Raw genomic sequence first — 21,468 nt, 5'->3', positions numbered from 1 at the left:
AGACTAGGAGTTTCATTAAATTCCCGTAATTTAAATGTTTTAGTAATGAAAGTGTGGATACATTATTGATGAGAATACAAGTTTTTGCATATCTTTTACATTATGTAAGTAAGCACTGAAGTGCTTTCTTTTTCTTTAATGGACTTTAATTTTAGAGTAATTCTAGATTCAGAGAAAAATTGAGCAGAAAGTACAGAGATATCCCATATACACCCCCCCCCCCCCCCGCCCCAGCACAGCCTTCCCATTATCAACATCCTGTAGCAGAGTGGTATGTTTGTTACAGTTGATGGACTTGCATTGGTATATCATTGTCATCCCAAGTCCATAGTTTATAGTAGGGCTCACTCTTGGTATTGTACATTTTATAGGTTTGACAAATGTATGATGACATGTCCCCACCATTATAATTACAGAATGGTTTCATTGCTCTAAGTCGTCTGTGCTCCTCCTATCCATCCCATCACCCTCCCTAACCCCTGGCCACCATCGATTTTCTTATTGTCTTCATAGTTTTATCTTTCCCGTGATGTTATATAGCTGGAATTATACAGCATGCAGCCTTTTTAGATTGGTTTTCTCACTTAGCAATATGCGTTTAAGGTCCTCCATGTCTTTTTATGACTTGAAAGCACATTTCTTTTTAGCACTGGATGGTATTCCATTGTCTGGATGAACCGCAGGTTAGTTCTCCATTCACCTACTGAAGCACATCTTTGTTGCTTCCAAGTTTTGGCAGTTATGAATAAAGCTGCTATAAACATCCATGTGCAGGTTTTTGTATGGACAGAAGTTTTCAGCTCCTTTGGGTAAATACCAAGGAGTGTGATTGATGGATCATGTGGTAAGAGTATGTTTAGTTTTGTAAGAAACCACCAAACTCTTCTGAAGTGCCTGTACCATTTTGCATTTCCACCAGCAATGAGAGAGTTCCTGTTGCTCCACCTCCTTACCAGCATTTGGCATTGTTTTGTGTTTTGGATTTTTGACATTCTAACAGATGTGTATATATCGTTTTAATTAGCAGTTCCTTAATGACATATGATGTGGAGCATCCTTTCACATGCTTCCTTGCCATCTGTATATCTTTGGGGAGGTATCTGTTAAGGTCTTTGGCCCATTTTTAATTGGTTTGTTTCCTTATTGTTGACTTTTAAGAGTTCTTTGTATATTTTGGATAATAGTTCTTTATAAGATGTGTCTTTTACAAGTATGTCACCCAGTCTGTGGCTTATCTTCTCATTCTCTTGACATTGCCTTTTGCAGAACAGATGTTTTTAATTTTAATGAAGCCCATCCTATCAATTGTTTCTTTCATGGACGTGCCTGTGGTGTTCAAGCTAAAAAAAAAAGTCAAACACAAGGCCATCTAGGTTCTCCCCTATGTTATCTTCTAGGAGGTTTATAGTTTGCATTTTACATGTAAGTCTAGGTGTGGTGTTTGTTTGTTTTTTAACTTTTAAATTGAAGAACCATATATGAACAGAAAAGTCTGAGAATCGTATTATTTCATAAATTATCACAAAGTAAACATATTTGTAACTCTCACTCAGGTTAAGAAATAAACCAGTACCCCAGAAAACTCCTCTCAATCACTATTCCCTCTCTAACTGTTTTGACTTGTGAAACCACACAGTAGTGTTGCCTGTTTTTGAGTTTTATGTAAATGAAACTGTACAGTATGTATTATTTTATATCTGTCTTCTTTTGCTTAACATTACATTTCAGAGACAAATTCATGTTGTCATATGTTGCAGTATTTAATACATTTCCACTGCTGTACAGTATTCCATTGCATGATTATACCACTAGTTATTTATTTATTCCAATGTTAATGGACATTTGAGATGTTAATGGAGATTTGGGGGGGGGGGAGAGAGAGAGAGAGAAACATCGATGTGAGAGAGATACATCTATCGGTTGCCTTTCGTACTCACCCTGGCTGGGGCTTAAACCCGCAACCTGGGCATGTGCCCTGACCAGGAATCAAACCCAAAGCCTTTCAGTGCATGGGACAGTGCTCTAACCAACTGAGCTACAACAGCCAGGGCAGAACTCTCTTAACTTTAACTTTGTTCCTCTGTCTCCTGTCTCCACTGTGTCTCAGGAAAATTCAGCAGTCATTTGGATCACTGTCCCACTGGGTGTAATGCGTAGTTTTTCTCTGGCTGCTTTTATCTCGATCTTTTAGCAGATCATTTATAATGTGCGTACGTGTAGCATTTTTTATCTCTGTCTTGTGATTTGTTGACTTCTTAAATCTGTAAACATATAATATTCAGCAAATTTGGAAATCTCAGCCTGTTTTTTCTCAAATACTATTATCTACCATTCTCTCTTTTTTCTCCAGCTGGGATTCCAATTACCAATATGTTACACCTCTTTCTATTGCCGACAGATCCCTAGGTCTCTCTTTATTTTTTAAAATCTTTTTCTCTCTTCTTCAGATTGGATAGTTCCTATTGATAAACGTTCATGTTTGTTTGTGAATTATCTCCTCTATAATCTCTATTCTGACGGTAATTACTTTCAGTGAATAATTTATTTCCGATATTGTACTTTTCAGTTCTAAAACTTCCATTTGTCCTTTATATTTTCTGTTTTGGGCTGAGATTTATCCTATTTTCATTTGCTCTGAACATAATGTTTCTTCACCTCATTGAGCATAATAGCGGCTTCAAAATCCTTGTCTGATAAATCCAACATCTGGGTCATCTCAGGGTTGCCATTATTTTTATGTGGAGTGATTTGGGATTGTATCATGGACATTGTGAATATGTTGAGGAGACTGTGGATTCTGTTACAGTTTTCTAATGGGTGCTTATTTTACTTTATGTTTTTTGTTTTAGTAGGCAATTAACTTAATTAGACTCAAACTCTAAATACAATGTCACGTGAGGCAGATGACTGCTCAGATCCGGTTAAATTTTATCGTCAGCCGGGCGGGCTCCTTGGCCCCTTGGAGTATGCGCGGTGCCTGGGTGGCTCAAGGTTCAGACAGGTGTTTGGGCAGAGTGTCGAGTTTCCCCTGCCCGCTGCTCCCTTTGCTGTCTAGCAACCCCATTGCCCCAGGCTTCATTTTCTGGTCTGAGGCAGACTGATGGCGAGCTGTCTCCCAGCTTGTCGGTGCCATGCTATGACTGTGGCCTGCCCTCAAGGTAAAGCTGAAAGATTGGGGAACCCAGCTCCTTTACCAAGTTCATATTCCCCTCCAAAAACCTGCCTGCTTTTGTTCACTCCTCAGAGCCGTGGGGCTGTCTTTCTTTGTCTAGAGTTTATTCTCGCCGTGTCGGTGAGGGGGTCGTCTGGTGGGGAGTTTACTCTTTCCTACTGGAAGAGCCCCTAGTGTCTTTGTATTAAATGCAGTCAGGAATATATTTACACGGATGCTGTGCTCATACTGTTTGCTTCTCTTTCCCCCCATTCTACCTTCCATATTTTTTATTTTGGTTTCTGTTAGTTTATTTTATTCCATATCTCCACACTAGTAGCTTGTTAGCTACACACGCTGTTTCATATGCTTTTAGTAATTCATAGAAATTATAATATTAGTCTTATTAGTCTAATGTTAATACCTCTACTCCTCTCCCAGACAATAGAGGGACCTCAGAATATTTAAATCCCAGTTATTTTCCTACTGATTTTATGTCCTTGTTGTGTATTTTGTCTATTTTTTAAAAGTGAAGAAGACATTACTGTTGTTTTCTACACTCAGTACTCATTTAGACTGGCTCAGGTATCTACCTTTCCCGGTGATATTTTTGCTCCATCTGTGAGCTTCTATCTGCTGTCATTTGCTGTCTGAGTAAGTGTCTTACTTTAGTCTTTGCTTTAGTGCCAGTCTCCTGGTGACAAATTCTCTCAGGTTTTTTGTGGGGGTTTTTTACCTGGAAGTTTTATTTTATTATTATTTTTGAAATGTATTTTCACTATGTACAGAGTTCCTGGCTGGCAACTAATTTATTTCAGCATTTTGAAGATATCATTTCATAGTGTTCCGCCTCCCATTGTGTCCATTGAGAAGTTACACGTCAGTTTTGCTGTTATTGCTTCTTTAACGCAATGTGTGTTTTTCCTTGGCTATTTTAAAACATGTTTTACTTTGTATTTTGCTTCTGACTAGTCTCCTATGATATGAGTAAGTGTTGTGTTCTTTGTAGTCTCTTCTCCTTAGGGTTTATAGTGAGTGCTTCCCGAATTTGTGGCTTGATTTATTTCTTACTGGAAAATTCTCACCCACTTTCCCTGCAGATACTGTTTCTTCCCCAGTCTCTTTCTCTCGTACTGGAACTATTATTACATGTATGGGACACCTATTCTCTGTGTTCCAGATGTCTCTGACACTTCTTGTATTTTCCATCCTTCTGTCTCCCACCTTAGTCTGGAACTTTTCTTCTGATATATAGTCCAGTTTTCCAGTTCTCTCTTCATGCCTCATATTCTTATAAACTGATCCATGTAGTGACTGTTTTTCATTATTGTATTTTTTAGTACAGGCAGACCTCCCACCTGCTTTTATCTTCCTTCCTTCATCGCTTTCCTTTGCTTCTCTGGATTTTTACATTGTCACTTACATTTCTCTTTGGCTATTAGGTAAGTCCACACTGAAAGACATATGTTCTAGTAGAGTGGCTTCGGACTGCTTAATTAGTCTGTCTTTTTATGTCAGATTCTGCAAAAGGCTTTGGAAAATAAAATGTAGAGGAAAATGACCAAATGAGACATTTGAGGAAATTTTTAAACTCATGATTAGCCTCTTCATTTAAAAATAATTTATAATCTCTTCCAGAATTGCTGGTAAAGGCTCTTAACCTTTGTGGTTTATCTGCCATTCTCTCAAGTACATGGTATATACTTATAGGTTCTTACATTAAATTATAAGCAGAATCATGAATTAGGAATTGAGAATAAAGCTGGTCACAACTCTATTCCAACATCTTCTCTTTGCAAGACCTGAAAATGTGATATTCTGTGATTCTGTTTTTAAAGGGAGAGCATTTTGTTGGTTACCAGGAAGTGACAGTGGGGCATGTTGGAAGAATCACTGGCCTGGTGGCCCAGAGACCTTCATTTTACCCCAGGCTGACATCACACTGTGTGTGACCTTGGGCACACCACACACCCTCTTGGGCCTTATTTGGCAATCTGTAAAATGAAAGGGTTAAATAAGATGACCCCTGGGGAGCCTTCCAATTCCCCAATTCTTAGAAACCATCCTTCACTATGACTTCAATGTCTGGAAGAGTATTTTGTAATAATACAAGTGAGGACATAAAGCAGTTCTTCATTTTCTGTGATATTTAGGGGAGAGAGAGGGCAAGGTGAACTGATGCAGAAGTTGACAGTTGTGTTTTCATGTAAGCAAGTCAAACGTTTTGGAACTACGTTTTGATACAAGCTAAAGAAAGAGTTTATGTGTCATGATCCCTTTTATTAAGTTAGACTACAAATGTAAGGCACCTGTTTAGCTTTTGGCTCACTGTGGGGCTCAGTAAGGATTTTCCAAAAGAATGAATGAGACATCATCATCCTAATACCTATCATTTATCAACTGCCTGCGTGCCAAGCCCTGGAGAAACAGCCATGAATAATACAGACCTGGCATCTGCCCTCCCCAGGATGCCAGTGTTATTACCGCTTAGGCGCACGTGGGGAAAAGGAATTCCAGATTTGCTGTCATATTAAAAACCTTTTACCCAACAGCAACATTGGCAGCTCTAGTTCTTCAGCAGCCTGCATTTTGTGCCAAGGAACAGAGTAATCTACCATTTACCAAGGGTTTTTTCGGCTTTTTAATGATGTATTAAATTAAACACCCACTCACCAAATATCTGTGAGTCTTGGTTGTAGCAGTTGGATTTGGGCTTTGGGTGCTGGGACATATCTTGTCATAGCTGATCATTTACTGGTTCTCTGACTGTGGTTGGATGGAGCTGGCATCTGTCTCCTAGGGTCCTCCTGCCCCTGACAGTTTGTGGTTATGGTGATAAAATTACTACATGATAAATATCATGGTAAGTACATAAACAGAGGGTGGGGGACAGCAATTGAAAGAGTCTCAGACACAATTTAAGGTCTTAACCATTTAAGTTACTGTGCCCCAGGAAGGCACTTGGTGTGTGTTAGGGGATCCATTGTCACGGGGACAGTTTTCCTTTCTCTCGAGGGAGGAAAATATTGGTTCCCTCAGACCTTTGACAGTATTGGGGGTCATTACTTACAATATTTGGAATTTGATAAGCAAAAGTAGAATCTATCTTTGATTTGCATTTTTGGATTGCCAGAGAAGCTAAGCATTGTTGCATAATTTATACATCTCTTTGTGTGTTTGTTTTATGAATGGCCTGTCCTTGATTGTCCTATTTTTAATTGGGATTTTGACTTTCTTATAATTGCCTTATGAGAGCTTTTTAAAAACTCCGATAAGAATGCCAACTCCTTTTCTATCACATATTACAAATACTTTTCACAGTTTTTTATTTATTATACTTTTCATATTTATTTTTATTAATAAAAATCTAGCAATAATTTCCTTCAGTGTATATGTGTTTGATGTTATTTTTAGCAAGGCATTCTAGGCCCTTGAGTGATATACGTGTTCACCTTTTTTTCTTTTCTTTCTTTCAATATTCTCGTGCAGCTTTTTCCATTTAAAAATTTTATCTGTAAGTTATTTGGCTATGTTATAATGCATGGAGTTGACTTAATTTTTCCCTGCACTTTAACCAGTTGTCCTATCATTATTGAAATTCCTGAATTACCCATTTCTTCCCACTGCCATAAAGTGAAACTTTTACTGTTTACTAAAACCGTGCTTCCAAGGCAGTGTGGTTCTAGCAGAAAGGATCAATAATAGATCATAGAAAGCCTAGGAACTGGAAAGCTGTACAAATTCGTATTTGTTCGTATACCTATTTATAAGGTGTGTGTGTTCCTAAGCTTTCTTTTGTATTTCACTAATGGCTCTACTAGAACCACACTGCTCTAGTAGCTATATCTTTGAGGTCACTTGTCACATCCGGCAGAGGAAAACCCTCTTACCTCTTCCTTCATAACTTTGTTAGCCAGTTCCTGGCAGTTATTCTACATGAATATGAGACTCAAAGTGTGTATACATTTTTGGGGGACACCCGTATATTCTAGTGTTATAATTGCCCTTAAAAATATATTTTGAGTTATCCTGGCAGAAAGATTAAGTTACATTCAAGGGAAGGAAAATCAGATCGGTATAGCAATGCTTAAAGCAAGAGACTGTAGAGAAGCATGTTAAAGATAATCTAGAAAAGAAAAATTGAGCCAATTAATCAATATCCAGCCAAACTGACCTTAAAATATAAACACCAGAGACAAGTTGTTTGAACTTTCCAGAAATTAGGGAATTTGTTTTCCATGAACCCAAACTGAGAAATCTTCTGACAAGCTATATAAGGAGAAGCTCTGCCTTAGGACTGGCGTTTGGCTGTGAGACCTTGGGTTGCATTAGCTTCTGTTCAGACTTCTGATTTTCCAGAAATTCCATAAGTGATCTTGGTCCAAAGATAAAAAAGTAACTCTGTTATCCCTCAGTTGGAATGTCAATTCTCCTGTACTCAGGTGTTGGTTTTGACTGTAGTTTGGGTTGTGATTGTTTTCTGTTCCTCTCTCTGGGAAGCTACACACTGTTACATACATAATGTGGGTGGCCTGTTCCCCACCAAAAGGATACATCTTATCAGATCTCTTTCTGATATCAAGGAGAGAAGTCATCAGTTTCCATTGGGATTCTTTCAGTGTTGAGTACAGAAAAGCTTATTCAGCCTTGCAACTTTATGACTTAAACAATAAAAGGCAACTGAGTGGCCCACGTAACTGAAAAGCGCAGAGGTAGAACTGGCACGGCATTGGCCCAGCCTTAATCTGGCAGTTTGGTGGTGTTACAAAGGATTTGATTTCTTTCCACTTTTCCACTCTACTTTCCATGGTGGTGTGTCTATTCTCACATGGTGTCAAGATGTAATGAACAACAAACTGGCTATGTTTCTTTGTGTGTGTGTTGGGGGGGGGGGGGGTTGAGGAAAAGAGGGGGGACGGGAAGGATGGGGGGGAGGAGAGGAGGGGCTTTTTTCAGAATTGCTAACAAAATCCTGAGATAAAACTTCAGTTAAAACAGCCTAGGTCTCTTGACTACCCCTAACCGGTGACTGTAGCCAGGGAAATGAAATGCTGAGTCATATTCACATAAATTCACATGTTTTCTTTACAACCACATAGATCCCCAAACAGGAGTCAGCGATCTATGGGAAGAGAGGAGGAATGGATATTGGGGAGAATATCAATAAAAGGAGTTTTTTAATGAATGTTTAATTTTATAAAAATGCCATCTTGGCATCTCTTGAAATAATCATGTGTTTCTATTCTCTTATTGATTATGGTGAGCTATGTAAATAGATTCCTAGTATTAAGTTAGAGGGACAGAACCTACTTAGCTGTGTCCTGTGGACATAACAGGTTCCAGAAGAATCCACTTGCTTCCCGTCTTTCTTTCCTCCCTCCAGCTCTTTGTAGACTTCTCTGCCTCTCCCCGGCCTCTCAAACTGGTGTCTCCAGAGCTCTGCCGTTGGTCTCCTGCTCTGAGTGATGCCGTGGCTGTAACTGCCCCTCCTCCGGGCTGGTGTCACTCATACATCCCACCGCCTGAGATGTCGGATGCCCTGCGGCCTCTCAGACTCCCCATGTCCAGCACCTAACTCACCATCCCCCGTGAGCCCACTTGACCTCTTGTATTTTTTGACAGCCCCACCCAATCACTCAGACCCAAATCCTTGAATTCCTTTTTTTCCCCTTTCCTTGCCCACAGGTCTCAGTTAATTTTATGACCTACACAGTGTCTGCCTCTGTTTATCTCTTCTTTCTACCCCCCACCGCTGCTCCTCATGCAGGCGCTCATCGCCTCTGGTCTACACCAGGGGCTCAGACTTCGAGAGCATCACAGTCACCTGGAGGGCCAGGCAGAATACACACTGCCCCGCCCACCCCCGAGTTCCTGATTCAGGTCGGGCTGGCCTGAGATTCTCCAGTTCTAGTGAGTTCCTGGTGCTGCTGCTGCTGGCTGAGGAACCACGTTTTGAGAACCATTGGGCTAGACCACAGCAGCAGCTCCTTTCTGATGTCAGGTTTTTCAGTCTTGACCCCCTTAGTCTATCCACACTTCCACCAGAATGATCCAGCTAAACACAGGGGAGGGGCCACAGGCCCCTGGGGAGACCCTCCCCGGGTAAGCCCTGCTGGTCTCAGGGGCAGCTGTGGTGTATGCTAAGCTTCTATAAATGTTGAGGTTTTCACTGAACAGTGCTCCACTTAGGTTTTACATCTTTGGCATGTGAACTGTACGTTTTATGAATAATGGTTCAGAAATCATTGTTTTTGCCCATTAAGTAAAATTCTTTTCAAAAAGGAGGGCACTTGCGTTTTGCAGGTTCCTTCTCATGAGCTATTTTAAGTGGGATTTGTTGAAATGAGAATAGTTTTGAAAGGGAATCAGTTCTTGAGGCCGATTCGTCACCCCTGAGGTCCATGTGATCTGTGGACGTGGCGACTGATGGTTGCAGTTCACCTGTGTGTATGGTCCTGCCATGCTACAGTCAGGAAAGCCAGCCCGGTTGAATTTTTGGTGCAGTCATAGATGTGGCTAAAAGGCCAGAGTTGCTTCAAGGTCACCACGGACCGAGTGTGAGATTTTCCTGGAGCCAAGCAGGGAAGACATTTAGCTATTGGTTCTCTAAGGCAGCTCTAGCTTATCAATGATAAAATTGAGAGCAGAGGCAGCATGGATAATTGAAATCCACAGGAAATCTCAAATTCATTTTAGCAGATGGTTTCTGTCTCCTTGCCCAACAAATCTATTTACCAGAACTGCTTGCTGACCATGTTGCAGAGTTGACCGATTTTAATATCATCCCTCCCCACTTCCTCCCGTCTCTATTTAATGTTAAGGAGAAGGCATATCGCAGGATGGAGGAGCATCTGAAATGCTCGGGTTTTTTCATAATCTGAACAATTGCCACCTGAATAATAAAAATTCAGCTGTTCTTTACTTGTTCTCTCTTATACAGTGTAATTTTAAATGCTTGAAGTCATCCCACAGTTTCTATTATCAGTAATGCCCCTATAAAAGGAGGTTAGTGGAGGGATGTCACGTTTTGCGGTTGCCTTTAAATTCCCCTGCTTTCCAAGGCAGGCTCTGGGCTTGACCTTTGGAATCTGGGAATGGTGTTGTTTTTACACACTCTGGGCCCAGTGACCCTGTGGCTGAATTGTGATGTTTATGAAAGCTTCCTGCGTTTATTCTTGCATTGCGTGCATGATGTAAAGCCCTTTGAAATAATCACGATATTGAGGTGTGTTGGTGTTTTTTTCCTCTGAAGAGAATGCTCTCTAAGGCTTCCTCATGCCAGCCTCCTTCAGGTACTCGCCATTTCATGAATTATATTCTGGACCATTTTTTTCTTTCCATTTTAATGCATAGTAGATATTAGACTGAGTTCTTTTCTCATGTCCATAGATGAAATGACTGTGTTGTGTGAATAGTTCTCTCTTCCATTTGACATTTGTGGGGAGGGGGTGGCATCTCTGCTAGACTCCACCGGCCCCGTCTCCCGGGTCTGAATCCAGTGGCACCTGCGTGGATTTTTCATTGCCTCTTCAGTGCCAACCAGAGGATGGCCTCTCCTTTCCCAGGGCGTTGTTTCCCAGGCACAGCAGGATATATTGTTCTCTCCTCCACTTGCCCAGTGATGCTCGCTGAGTGTAGTAATATTTGTAAGGAAGAACAGCCTTGTCACCAACAGTGACTGGGGAGTGGAGGAGAGCGCATGGGGGCGCCATTGGAAGACATGGTGCTGGGAAGCCCATCACCATCCACTCTGGTGCACGGGACCACCGAGGGCAGCCTCTCCTGTTGCTGGTAGCTGACTGCGTGGGCTGACAGCCACACACACTGATGTCCCCACCCTCTTCATCTTCCCCATGCTCGTTATTTCTCAGCCAGCTCTTTCACTTCTTATATACGAGTCCTGTTAAAACTTTTACTTTGTACATCATCCTAAGACCTTTCTGGAACAAATTGCATTATAAGCGAATATATAAATAAGAGCATGGCCTTCCAAGTAAGGCGGTCTGGGCTTAAATCTCAGCTCCGGCCTCTCGGGTGGGTTACTTCTCCTTTGGAAGCTGTTGCTTCTTTAGCTGTGAAGAGGTGGGATAGCTGTGACTTTACGTGAGACCATGTGCGTGGGGATTCCTCAGCCCCTCTGCCTCACTGAGGTGCAGAATGGTCACTTATCTTGAGCAAAGTCTCCTGAGTCCCAGCTCAGTTTTCTTAGGATTTCATTTTATCAAGTCTCAGGGAAACAATCTGTATTTTGAGGAATTTTAAATACAGCACCTTATTTTACCAAACACTTTGTTAGAAAGAAATGGTATATGTAGAATATTTATGTAGTGGCTACTGCTCAATTAATGTTAACCCAAACATAGAAAATAAGCTTTTCCAATGAAATGAAACACATTTTATATTGATTTTGCATTATTTAAGACATACAGCAAACTAGAAAGTGTAATTTAGTGAACACCTATCTACTCACTACTCACTGCTTAAGAAAATAGATGATGAACAGTAGCTGAAGCCTCGTATTTCCTTCCCTGAATTCATGCCTCTCTCCACCAGCAGGACACTTGCCTCAGCTGGGAATCTATAAGCATTTCTCTGTACAGTTATAATATATTCCTAAACTATATTTGTGTTAATATTCTAAAACTCAGTAGTATTCTAAGGCATGTATGTATTTTAAACTTTTTTATTTGATGTTTGTGAGATTCGTCTATTTTGAATGGGTAGCTCTAGTTGATTCATTTTTGTTGTATAATATTCCATTACATGACTGTTCCTCAATATATTAGTTTTTCTGGTGATGATGTGAATGAATTACAGATTAGACTGTTTCCAATTTTTGGTTATAAATCTTCTCCAAATATTCTCATAAATGCCTCCTTATATACATACCCCAGAGAAACACTCACATAGGAGTTGGATTGTAGGATATGTATTCCTTCATCTTTAAAAGAAACTTCCAAAATGTTCTTCAGAGTGGCTGGACCAGTTTACACACCCACCAACAGTGCACGAGCTCCTGTGGGTCTACCTTCTTGCCCATGCTGGAGAGCATTTGACTTCTTAATTATACCAGTCTGTTGATTTAAAAAATGACTGGTGTGTCATTGTCATTAAAAATTTTTATTTTCCTGATAACTAAAGGTGGAGCATTCCTTCATACTCATTTCTTATCCTGTGAATTTATTTTTCAAATTTTTGCCCAACTTTCATCTTGGTTCTCTTTTTATTGACTTTTTAAAGGTTTTGCTATATGTTCTGGTTACTAATACTTACTGGTTTCTTGTATTTTAGATAGCATTTCTTGGGCTCTTACATATCTTTCTTTTCTTGCCTCTGTGCCTTTGCTTATGTTGTTCCATAAGCCTGAAATTCCCTCTCCCGGCCCTGTCCCTACATCTTCTATTCCTCATGACCTGCTTGTCTGCACAAAGCCTTCCTTGCTCTCCCCACCTTCAAAACCAGAAGTGTTATCTCCTTTTTCTCAGCTTCTGAGGGAAAATGTGTATCAACCAGAATTCTGTATCTTGCTAAACTATCAAACAAAAGTGAGTGATAGATATTTGCTGATCAGCAAAGGCTAAATGAGTTTCCCACTCATAGACCCTCTCCAAATGAAAAGATATATTCCCAATTGCACATTCAGGGACCTATGTTACCAGATTGAGATCGGCTAAAGTGAAAATATTTACACCACAGAATTACTAAATGCTACAAAATAGGACTATTTATTTCCCCTAAAGAGCCAGTTAATCTGAATGTGAATTGGTGCCCCTGCTACATGTATATATAGGGTGTCCCCCCAAAATGTGTACACACTTTGAATAATTATTAATTCCAATGGATTAACTCTGAAAAGAAAGAAACATCAATTGAGCTGTCAGAAAAAAAGTGTGTGTACATTTTTTTGGGACACCCTGCATGTTTGTGTGTATGTTACCATGTACACACAAATATTTAACATACTATGAATGTTTGACAGGTAACACCACGCTGTCAGTGAGCAGTCCTTCCCATTGGGCTGCTGGGAAAAGCCATGTGGTCAGAGTGGCTAGGAAGCTTGTCTCTTTTCACACTGCCGTCCCACCCTCCTCTCCTCTCAGGATTTGGGGTTGTGTTACCTGTGACCCCACTGCCTTGGTGCTTCTGTGTCCTTGGCAAATTGGTCACTTCCTGGAATCAGAGCTAATATACTAATTGAGGATGTGTGCATCTGCAGTTGCTCAAAGTTCACTCTTTGAAGTAGTGAATCTTGGCCTGGCTACACAGCCATCAGTAAATGGTCTCCTGTTTCTCTTCATAATTGGCTCTTACAAATGGGTGAAATGCAGGCAGTAAGACGCCTGGGTCAGGAACAGGCCTCTGCCAACTGCTGTCTGTGAATATACCTGCTGCAGATTTTCCTCTGCCGGTCACTGCCTGGCCAGTCCTCAGAGCCAGTGAAGAGGGGCTCCGGGTTCTGTGGGAGAGTTGTCCCCCCTTGTGCACAGAAGCCAAGGTCAGATGACTGGGAGCACGGACTAAGAAGGACAAGGAAAACCGAGAGACAGGAAGCAAAGTGTTGGCCAGGACTAGAGAAACTGGTAAATGAAGGCCCCACGCTGGCAGTGGAGGCGTGAGTGGGGCTGGAGGAAGGTAGAGATGGGAGAGGCAAAGGTCTTAGAGAGGGTCCACCAGCCTTGTGGTCCCTCTGCTGGGCTCTGCCTCAGGTGGCAGCTTCCTGCTGAGCTGGGGTCAGGCAGAGATTAAATTTCTGGCTGTGGAGAAAGTAGGTCATTCTGTCTTTGGTCAGGAAAACAGTATCTTCTAGACTGAATGTTGCTTTTCAAACTCCATGTTGTCTCTCAGTGTCATTGCCTGTCTCCCACTAAGGTCACCTGGGGAGAGTGCCTAGCACAATGCTTGGGACAGAAAGGGGCTGAGGGAGAGTTCACACAGCCATGAGGTGTTTAAAATGGCCCATGTAACTATTCTTGCACATACTGGATTCTTACAAAGTATGCAGGAATGCATTGGTTAGGTGTGAATGATGATTACTTTTTGGACAGTCTGTGCCCTTCTAGCAGGGGATCTTTCTCCCAGTCTCAGCCTTCCAAAGAGACTCACTTTTTCCTCTATTCCATTAAAGCTTTTATTGATTTCTTATTTTGTTTGTTTATTTTGTACCCCTGGATGGCCCCGTTGGGAGCCACTTCTGCTGGAGACACATTAACAGGTGGTCTTGTTGGAGGAGGCTTCTGTGTTGGGGATTCCCAAGGCAGATCACAGGGACAGTGAAAGGATATCCCGAATTATCAATCAAATCTGCCTACTCCACCAGATTGGCTTCACTTCTTAATCGTTAACTTTTCAGTTTAATAAAATGCTGGCAGTTGCAGTGCTTTCAAAGGCGAGTGTCTGCTTCCGAAGATAAAAACTGCTTTTAGGGTGGAGCTGGGTGGGGTCCAGAGTCCCAGTCATGCAGGATGCCTGGTGACAGTCCTCTCCAGTGGAATTATAATTGGGGATTGTCCAGGTACACTGGGTGCTGGTGTCAGCACAGACGCCTTGCAGGACATTGCTTTGCTTAGAGAAAACTAACATGAGTGATGCACTCAACTTGAGTGCATCACTTTTACCTGGAGACAGCAGTGAAACACTGAAGGGACTGGTCACTGGGCCAAGGGCTTAGGGACTTGAGGCTCCTAGCTGGTTTTAGTTGCACCAGGCCTGCTGAAAGGACCCCACTGTCTGGAGGCTACCTCACCAGGCAGAGCAGGAGAGCGGAGCTTTGCCCTCCTGAGAACCCATCACAGAGACCAGGAGCCTTGGATGAGTTTTCTGCTGAGAGGCTAAGGTGCCCCCAGTATCATTTCGTCCCAGATGATGCTGGGGTGTGGTGGGGGGATCACCTTACAGAGGAAAAGAATGAAAAGAATCTCAGCAACTTGTGATGTTTTGTAAAAAATTCACGCCATCAAGAGTTAAACTTGGGGAAAGGGGAAGAAAGGAGAAAAGTAAAATGTTTAGTCTTCAAAAGTATAAAGAAAGTGCTGGTTTTCCAGTTTGTGTTTTATCTCATAAAGCCCCTAGGGCCCTTGCGTCACTGCGGGGTCGGCGGTCCTGTGAATTGCTGAAGGTGTCCGGTAGGACTGACGGGCCAACACAATGTGTCGAGTGCAGGGTAAACTTCCAAGTAGTGGCAAGATGACTGCAGCCTCTTAGAGAAAAACAAAATTGGATCCATGGAGGCAAGGCCAAGACCTTCAATTCAATTGTCTAAAGAAAGTCATTTTTGGAAACCCAAGTACAGTGATTAGAAATGCACACACTGGTTTGTGCTTGCAGCCAAAGGCAGGCAGATGACGCTGGCCAGTGAACAGCTTGGCTCGTTCCTGGAGCCAGGGGCACTGTGGTCATGGCGTGGTGTTTCTCTAGGGAAATACAGTTGACATGAATAATCTATTCATGGTGAGCATGGGTAAGAGTAAGCTTTTATTCTTTATACTAAAACATGAAGATAAGACAAGTAAGACCTAAATATAGGAATGCCTCTTAGGCCATAGAAATGCTTTAGCTTCCACACACGAGAGAAATTTTCAGTCTTTTGAACTTTCAAAATCTCAACCTAGCATGGTGCCCAACACATAGTAGGTGCTCTGTAAGCAGTTATTGAATTGAATTGTTTCCTCCCATAAATCAGTACATGCTTGTTGTAAAACTCCGTGCACTTAAAGTAAAAATAACCCGAAATCCAACTACTTAGCATTTGGGGATCTAACCTCCCAGACATGTTTAGTGCATATAAGGTATGTATGCTTTTTCAAACCAGGATTGTGTGGACATGGTGTTTTGTAAACTGTCTCTGCGTCAGTAAGTTGGGTCCTTCTATTTCGCGTCTGCAAAGTGGCATATGTAACATCCTGTGTAAGGAAGAGTTTGTCATTCCTTTTAGTTTCAGACGTGAGACATCTCATGTGCTCTCCTTTATTTAGCAGGTTTCTTCTGCGGAGGTGCGCATTGGGCCCATGAGACTGACACAGGATCCTGTCCAGGTACGTCTCCATTACCCAGCAGGGGCTTTGTTCCCGGAGCACATGGTGACATGAGCAGCGTCTGAGCAACCCTTCTGGTACTATGGTAGACAGCCATCCTGCCCCTACATACATACCTGTACATAGCACATAGTGTGTGTATATGGGTCTTGCTTCCTTTTATTAATGTCATACCTGAGGAATCCAGTTGTTTTCTTGCAGACTTAAGCATGGCCCCATCTTGAGGATAAATAGAATTGCATGATGGGCTGTGAAGACAACCCTTCCACCAAAAACTAGTCCACTCCCACCCTGCCGCAGCCAGAAAGGGAAGAGGCGAGAGTGGGAAAGGGCGGGGCTTTGCCCTGAGCCACAGGTGTGTGTGAATGCTCCCTCTACCTTCCCCCCCCCCATTGCTTTTCAGAGAGAGTGGAACGGGGAGAGAGAGAGAGAGAGAGAGAGGAAACATTGATGTGGGAGAAACACATCAACTGGTTGCCTCCCCAGTGCGCCCTGACTGGGGCCAGGGATCAAGCCTGCAACCGAGGCACGTGCCCTTGGCCGAAATTGGACCCCGGACCCTTCAGACCGTGGGTGACTCTCTAACCACTGAGTAAACTGGCTGGGGCCCTCCCTCTACCTTTAACCAGCTGGGGGGCCTCTCATGTATTGCTCCACTTCTCTACCCAGTGCCCTGTGTGGAACATGGAGCTGATAATGCCTCTCCCATAGGGAATTATGAGTTAAATGGAATAGCATTGAGTGCCTAGAAGACTGCCTGGCCTGGAAGGTGCTCAATAAATGATAATTGTTGTTGGCGGGGAAGAGAAAATGACAAAAGGCTCCTCCCCTTTGTTTTCCCGTGTGACTTGAGCCAAGCAGCCTTCTGGGCTCTAACACTGAGGGAACAGCAAGTGTGTCCTCCCTCCAGCCCCCTCGGCCCCTTTGGGGAAACGTGTGAAAGGGTCTGTACCCTTTTTGATAACTGTCGAATTCCCCTCTGCATACCCGTCATCCCGGTGGGCCTGCATAAGGGAGCCTCCTCCTCATGGAAACGGCAGCTTGCTAGCACCTGGAAGCTTGTCCTGCACTTGGGACAAGTGAAGATGCAGCAGAGATGTAAACAAGTCAACCAGCATGTGGATGAAAGGGAAGAGCCAACCAAGGAAATGTACTGTTTGATTTATGAGCAAATGGAAAAGAAAATAATGTTTTACCATTGCTTGGAAAAGGAAATGCAAATCTTGGGAAAGGCAAAAAAAAACAGAAAAGGAAGAGATTTAAGCTTGGGAAAATTTGATGAAAACAAAATTAGGAGCAGAGAGAGAGAGAAATTTACTAAAATAAACACAAGCCACAACTATCTGTATAGGATACAAACAAGTGGAAAATTCCAGTAATCGTTCTGGGCGCACGTACTTTGTAGTCCTTTTCGAATAAAGGCAATGACAAAGGATCTAATAACAGTATTTATTCCCAAAGCAACTTCCAGAATATTTATTGGGATTAGTATAGTTTTTTAGACCTGTTAGTTTAATTTACTTTAATTTTTGCCCTGTGCTTACTGGCAATGCATGCTCATGATAAGGAAATCTCATTCTTTTAAAAATGTAATTTGTCAAATTGTAAAGTATTTCAAACATTCATAAAGGTACAAATATACACCCATGCCCACTTTTATCAAATATTAACAGTATACCCTATTCTTCTGAGTTTTTTTCAGAAACAAAGGTCTGCAGATACTGTTTAAGCCCTTATTTACCCCTTTGCCTCCCTAAGAGTAACCTCTCTGTGGAGGCTGATTATGACAGGTACTTGTATATTTATCCTGCACGTGTATTCATACATTCATAATATTTTGTTTTGAATATTTTTAAGCTTTATTTGAAAGGTAACAGGTTGTAGGCATTTTTCTTTTACATTGTTTGACGTCATATATAAGACTCTATTGCCTAATAAAGTCACCAGTTTACTCCTTTGTTGTTGTTTTTTTCCTAAGAGTTTTCTAGTTTTAGCTCTATGGTCTGTTTGGAGTTAGTTTTTGCATTTGGTGTGAGGTAGGGCTTTCTTCTTTTGCATGTGGATATCTAGTTGTCCCAGCAGCTTTGATTTGAAAATATTCTTTGAATTGTCTATTGAATTGTCTTGGCACCTTTGTCAAAATTCAACTGGCCAAAATTATGAGGGTTCATTTCTGGATTCTCAATTCTGTTCCATCGACGTTTGTCGTGTATGCCAGAACCACACTGTCTTTATTACTCTAGTTTTGAAATGTGAGTTCCCCAACTCTCTCCGTATTTTTCAAGATTGTTTTGGCTTCGTTCTTTGCATCTTCATATGAATTTAGGACCAGTTTGTTAATTTTGGGGTGCAGGGGACCAGTGTGAATTTTGATAGTGATTGCTGTAAATCTGTACATCAATTTTGGGATTATTACTACGTTAACAGTTTCGTCTTTTTTTTTTGCTAATCTTCACGTGAGGATACTTTTTCCATTGCTTTTCAGAGAGAGTGGGAAGGAGGGGGGGAGGGGGGAGAGAGAGAGAAACATTGATGTGCATCAGCTGGTTGCCTCCTAAATGCACCCTGACCAAGGGTGGGGACTGAACCTGCAACCCAGGTATTCGCCCTTGACCAGGAATTGAACCCATGACCCTCCGTGGGCAGGCTGACGCTCTAACCACGGAGCCACACCGACCAGGGCAGTACTTTTGTCTTTCAATCCATTAACATAGATGACTTTCTATTTATTTAGATTTTCTTTAACTTCTTTCAACAATGTTTTATAGTTTTCAGTGTATATCTTTAATATTTTTGTTAAATTTATTCCTGAAATATTTTATTCTTTTTGATGCTGTGGCAAATGGAATTGTTTTCTTAATTTCATTTTGGGGGGGGGTGTTCATTGCTAATGTATAGAAGTACATTCTTTTTTCTGTATATTGATCTTGTATTCTGCAACCTTGCTGAACTCTTATTTGCTCTTACAGTTTTTTGTAGATTCCTTAGGATTTTCTATATACAAAATTATGTTATTTTTTTCTTTTCTAATCTGAATGCCTCTTTTTTTGGTTCTCTAATTATCTTGCTAAAACCTCCAAAATAATAGTGTGCTTACTTCTATAAGATAATGTACTTCCAGATCTTTTTTCAAAGTGGTTGTACCATTTTACACTCCCACAAGCAATACGAGAGTTCTGGTTACTCAAGTTCTTGGTTGTATTTGATGTTTCAGTCTCTTAGTTGTAGATAATCTAGTGCATGAGTAATAATATTCTCTTATGGTTAAATTTGCATTTCTTCATGACTAATAAGGCTGAACACTTTTTTATTTGGTTACTAGCCATTTATTTATCTTCTTTTGTAAATGTTTGGTTATGTCTTCTGTCTATTTTTAATTGGGTTGACTTTTATAAAGTAATTGAGTTGTAGGAGTTCTTTATATATTCTTATTATAAGTCTGATTTTGAGAATATTTCTTCCAATCTGTGGCTCTTCTGTTCATTTTCCATAAGTCTGGCTTTTGAGCAAAATTCTTAATTTCGATATAGTCTAATTCATCACTTCTTCCTGTGTTTGAAGAATCTTTACCTACTCCCAGGTTGAGAAGATAATTTTTCTTCTAGAAATGTTTTAACTTTTAATTTTAGATCTATTCTCTACCTCAAGTTCATTTTTGTGTATGGTGTGATATAGAGGTCAAGGCTCATTTCTTTTCCCATATTGATGTCCAGTATTCCAGTTCCATTTGTTGAAAAGACTGTACCTTCCTTCCTCCATTAAATTGCTTTGATGCCTTTGTTACTGATTTTTTTTTTTTAATCCTCACCTAAGGATATGTTTTTATTGATTTTAGAGAGAGAGGGAAAGGGGAGAGGGGAGAGGGAGAAACATTGATGTGAGAGAGGAACATCCATCCGTTGCCTCCCTTATGCACCCCGACTGGGGATCAATTGATGTGAGAGAGGAACATCCATCAGTTGCCTCCCTTGTGCACCCCGACTGGGGATCAAACCCACAACCTATGTATGTGCCCTGACTGGGGATTGAACCTGCGACCTTTCAGTGTACGGGACAACACTCCAACCAACTGAACCACACCAGCCAGAGCTATTATTGATGCTTTAATATTTGTTGCAAGTTGTTTGGTGGCTAATCATGAAGATAGTTTTGAAATTAATATTCCACCAAAAGCTTTTTAAAAAGGTGTACCTTTATATGTTGAATACAGGGTTCTATATTCATTCATTAATTCAACTTTATTAATTATCTTATTCAAAACATCTTTATCTTAATTTTTGACTGTGTGATCTATTAGTGTCTATGGCAGGACCAAGCCAGTATCATCAACATCTGTTAATATTTGCTGACCTTTTGAGTCTGTAGTGTTAATGTGCATTCTTGATTATGTATGTTTTTTTTTTTTACTTTTTTCTTGTTTCTGCTTTTTGTCACATTGAGCTTTCAGAATTACCTTTTATTTTCTCTGTTTTAGAAACTATAGATTGTGCTTCTGTTTATCTAGTGGTTGCCCTTATTTTTTAATATGCGCGCTTAGCAATCAGATTTTATAACAAAACCTCAAGTGTGCTGTATTTCTGTCATCTCAAACATGATCTGGTCCTCAGCAGGATTTAAATTTCCCTTAACAGCCCCACTCCACATTACTGACAAACAATTGTCTATAATTTTGGATTTATTAGATATATTAAAACATACAAAATATTTTTAGTTTGTACTCATAAGCTATGAAATATAATAATAAAGCAAATACCGTGAACCCATCACCCAGTGCGAGAGCTTGAATGTTTTGAATGCTACTGTGTCCCCTGCCTGGTTCCCGGCACATGAATTTGGCCACAAATGACAGCAGATGGAAGTGGTCAAGAGCCCTTCTCTGAGTGAGGATAGGAATCACTGAGATTCTTCTTAAAAAGATAAGAGGCTTAGAGCTAAGGATGCCTTTACTGCTTGGCCTCATTCAGATGTAGAGTTTCACTCATTAATCTAATCAACAAAAATCTATCAAGTACCTACATGTTAGAGGCTCCATGCTCCCTAACCGCATGGAGGGGTCTGGTCAGTCGGTTTCGTGGCACTCTAATTTTAGGAGCAATGCTATCTAGTTAACTTGTTTGTGTTCCTACTATTGACAGCACAACTGTCTTAAAAAAGAATCCTACTATGTCCTAGAGCCTTCATTTTTTGTTTTTGCTTTGTCAGAGAAAAATACCTACTCTGTTACTTCACTGGTATGCCGGAAATGTTAATTAGCTACACCAACCAGAGCCCTCAGGACTTGGGAGG

The 21,468-nt window shown here is 41.0% G+C and overlaps 1 protein-coding gene across 1 annotated transcript in view; it reads left to right on the top strand.

The window, feature by feature from the left end:
* PDE8B (phosphodiesterase 8B) overlaps positions 1-21,468 on the top strand; it is a 175,562-nt gene that overhangs the window by 67,261 nt on the left and 86,833 nt on the right. The window contains exon 2 of the mRNA XM_081133703.1: positions 16,123-16,182. Coding sequence (XP_080989829.1) covers positions 16,123-16,182 — 60 coding nt within the window. The remainder of the gene's footprint in view (positions 1-16,122; positions 16,183-21,468) is intronic.

The sequence above is a fragment of the Miniopterus schreibersii genome, assembly GCF_964146895.1.
Source record: "Miniopterus schreibersii genome assembly, chromosome: 3".
NCBI classification, from domain to species: Eukaryota; Metazoa; Chordata; class Mammalia; order Chiroptera; family Miniopteridae; genus Miniopterus; species Miniopterus schreibersii.
Note: the sequence above shows the minus strand (reverse complement) of the source record. Positions and strands in the feature narration are given on the sequence as shown.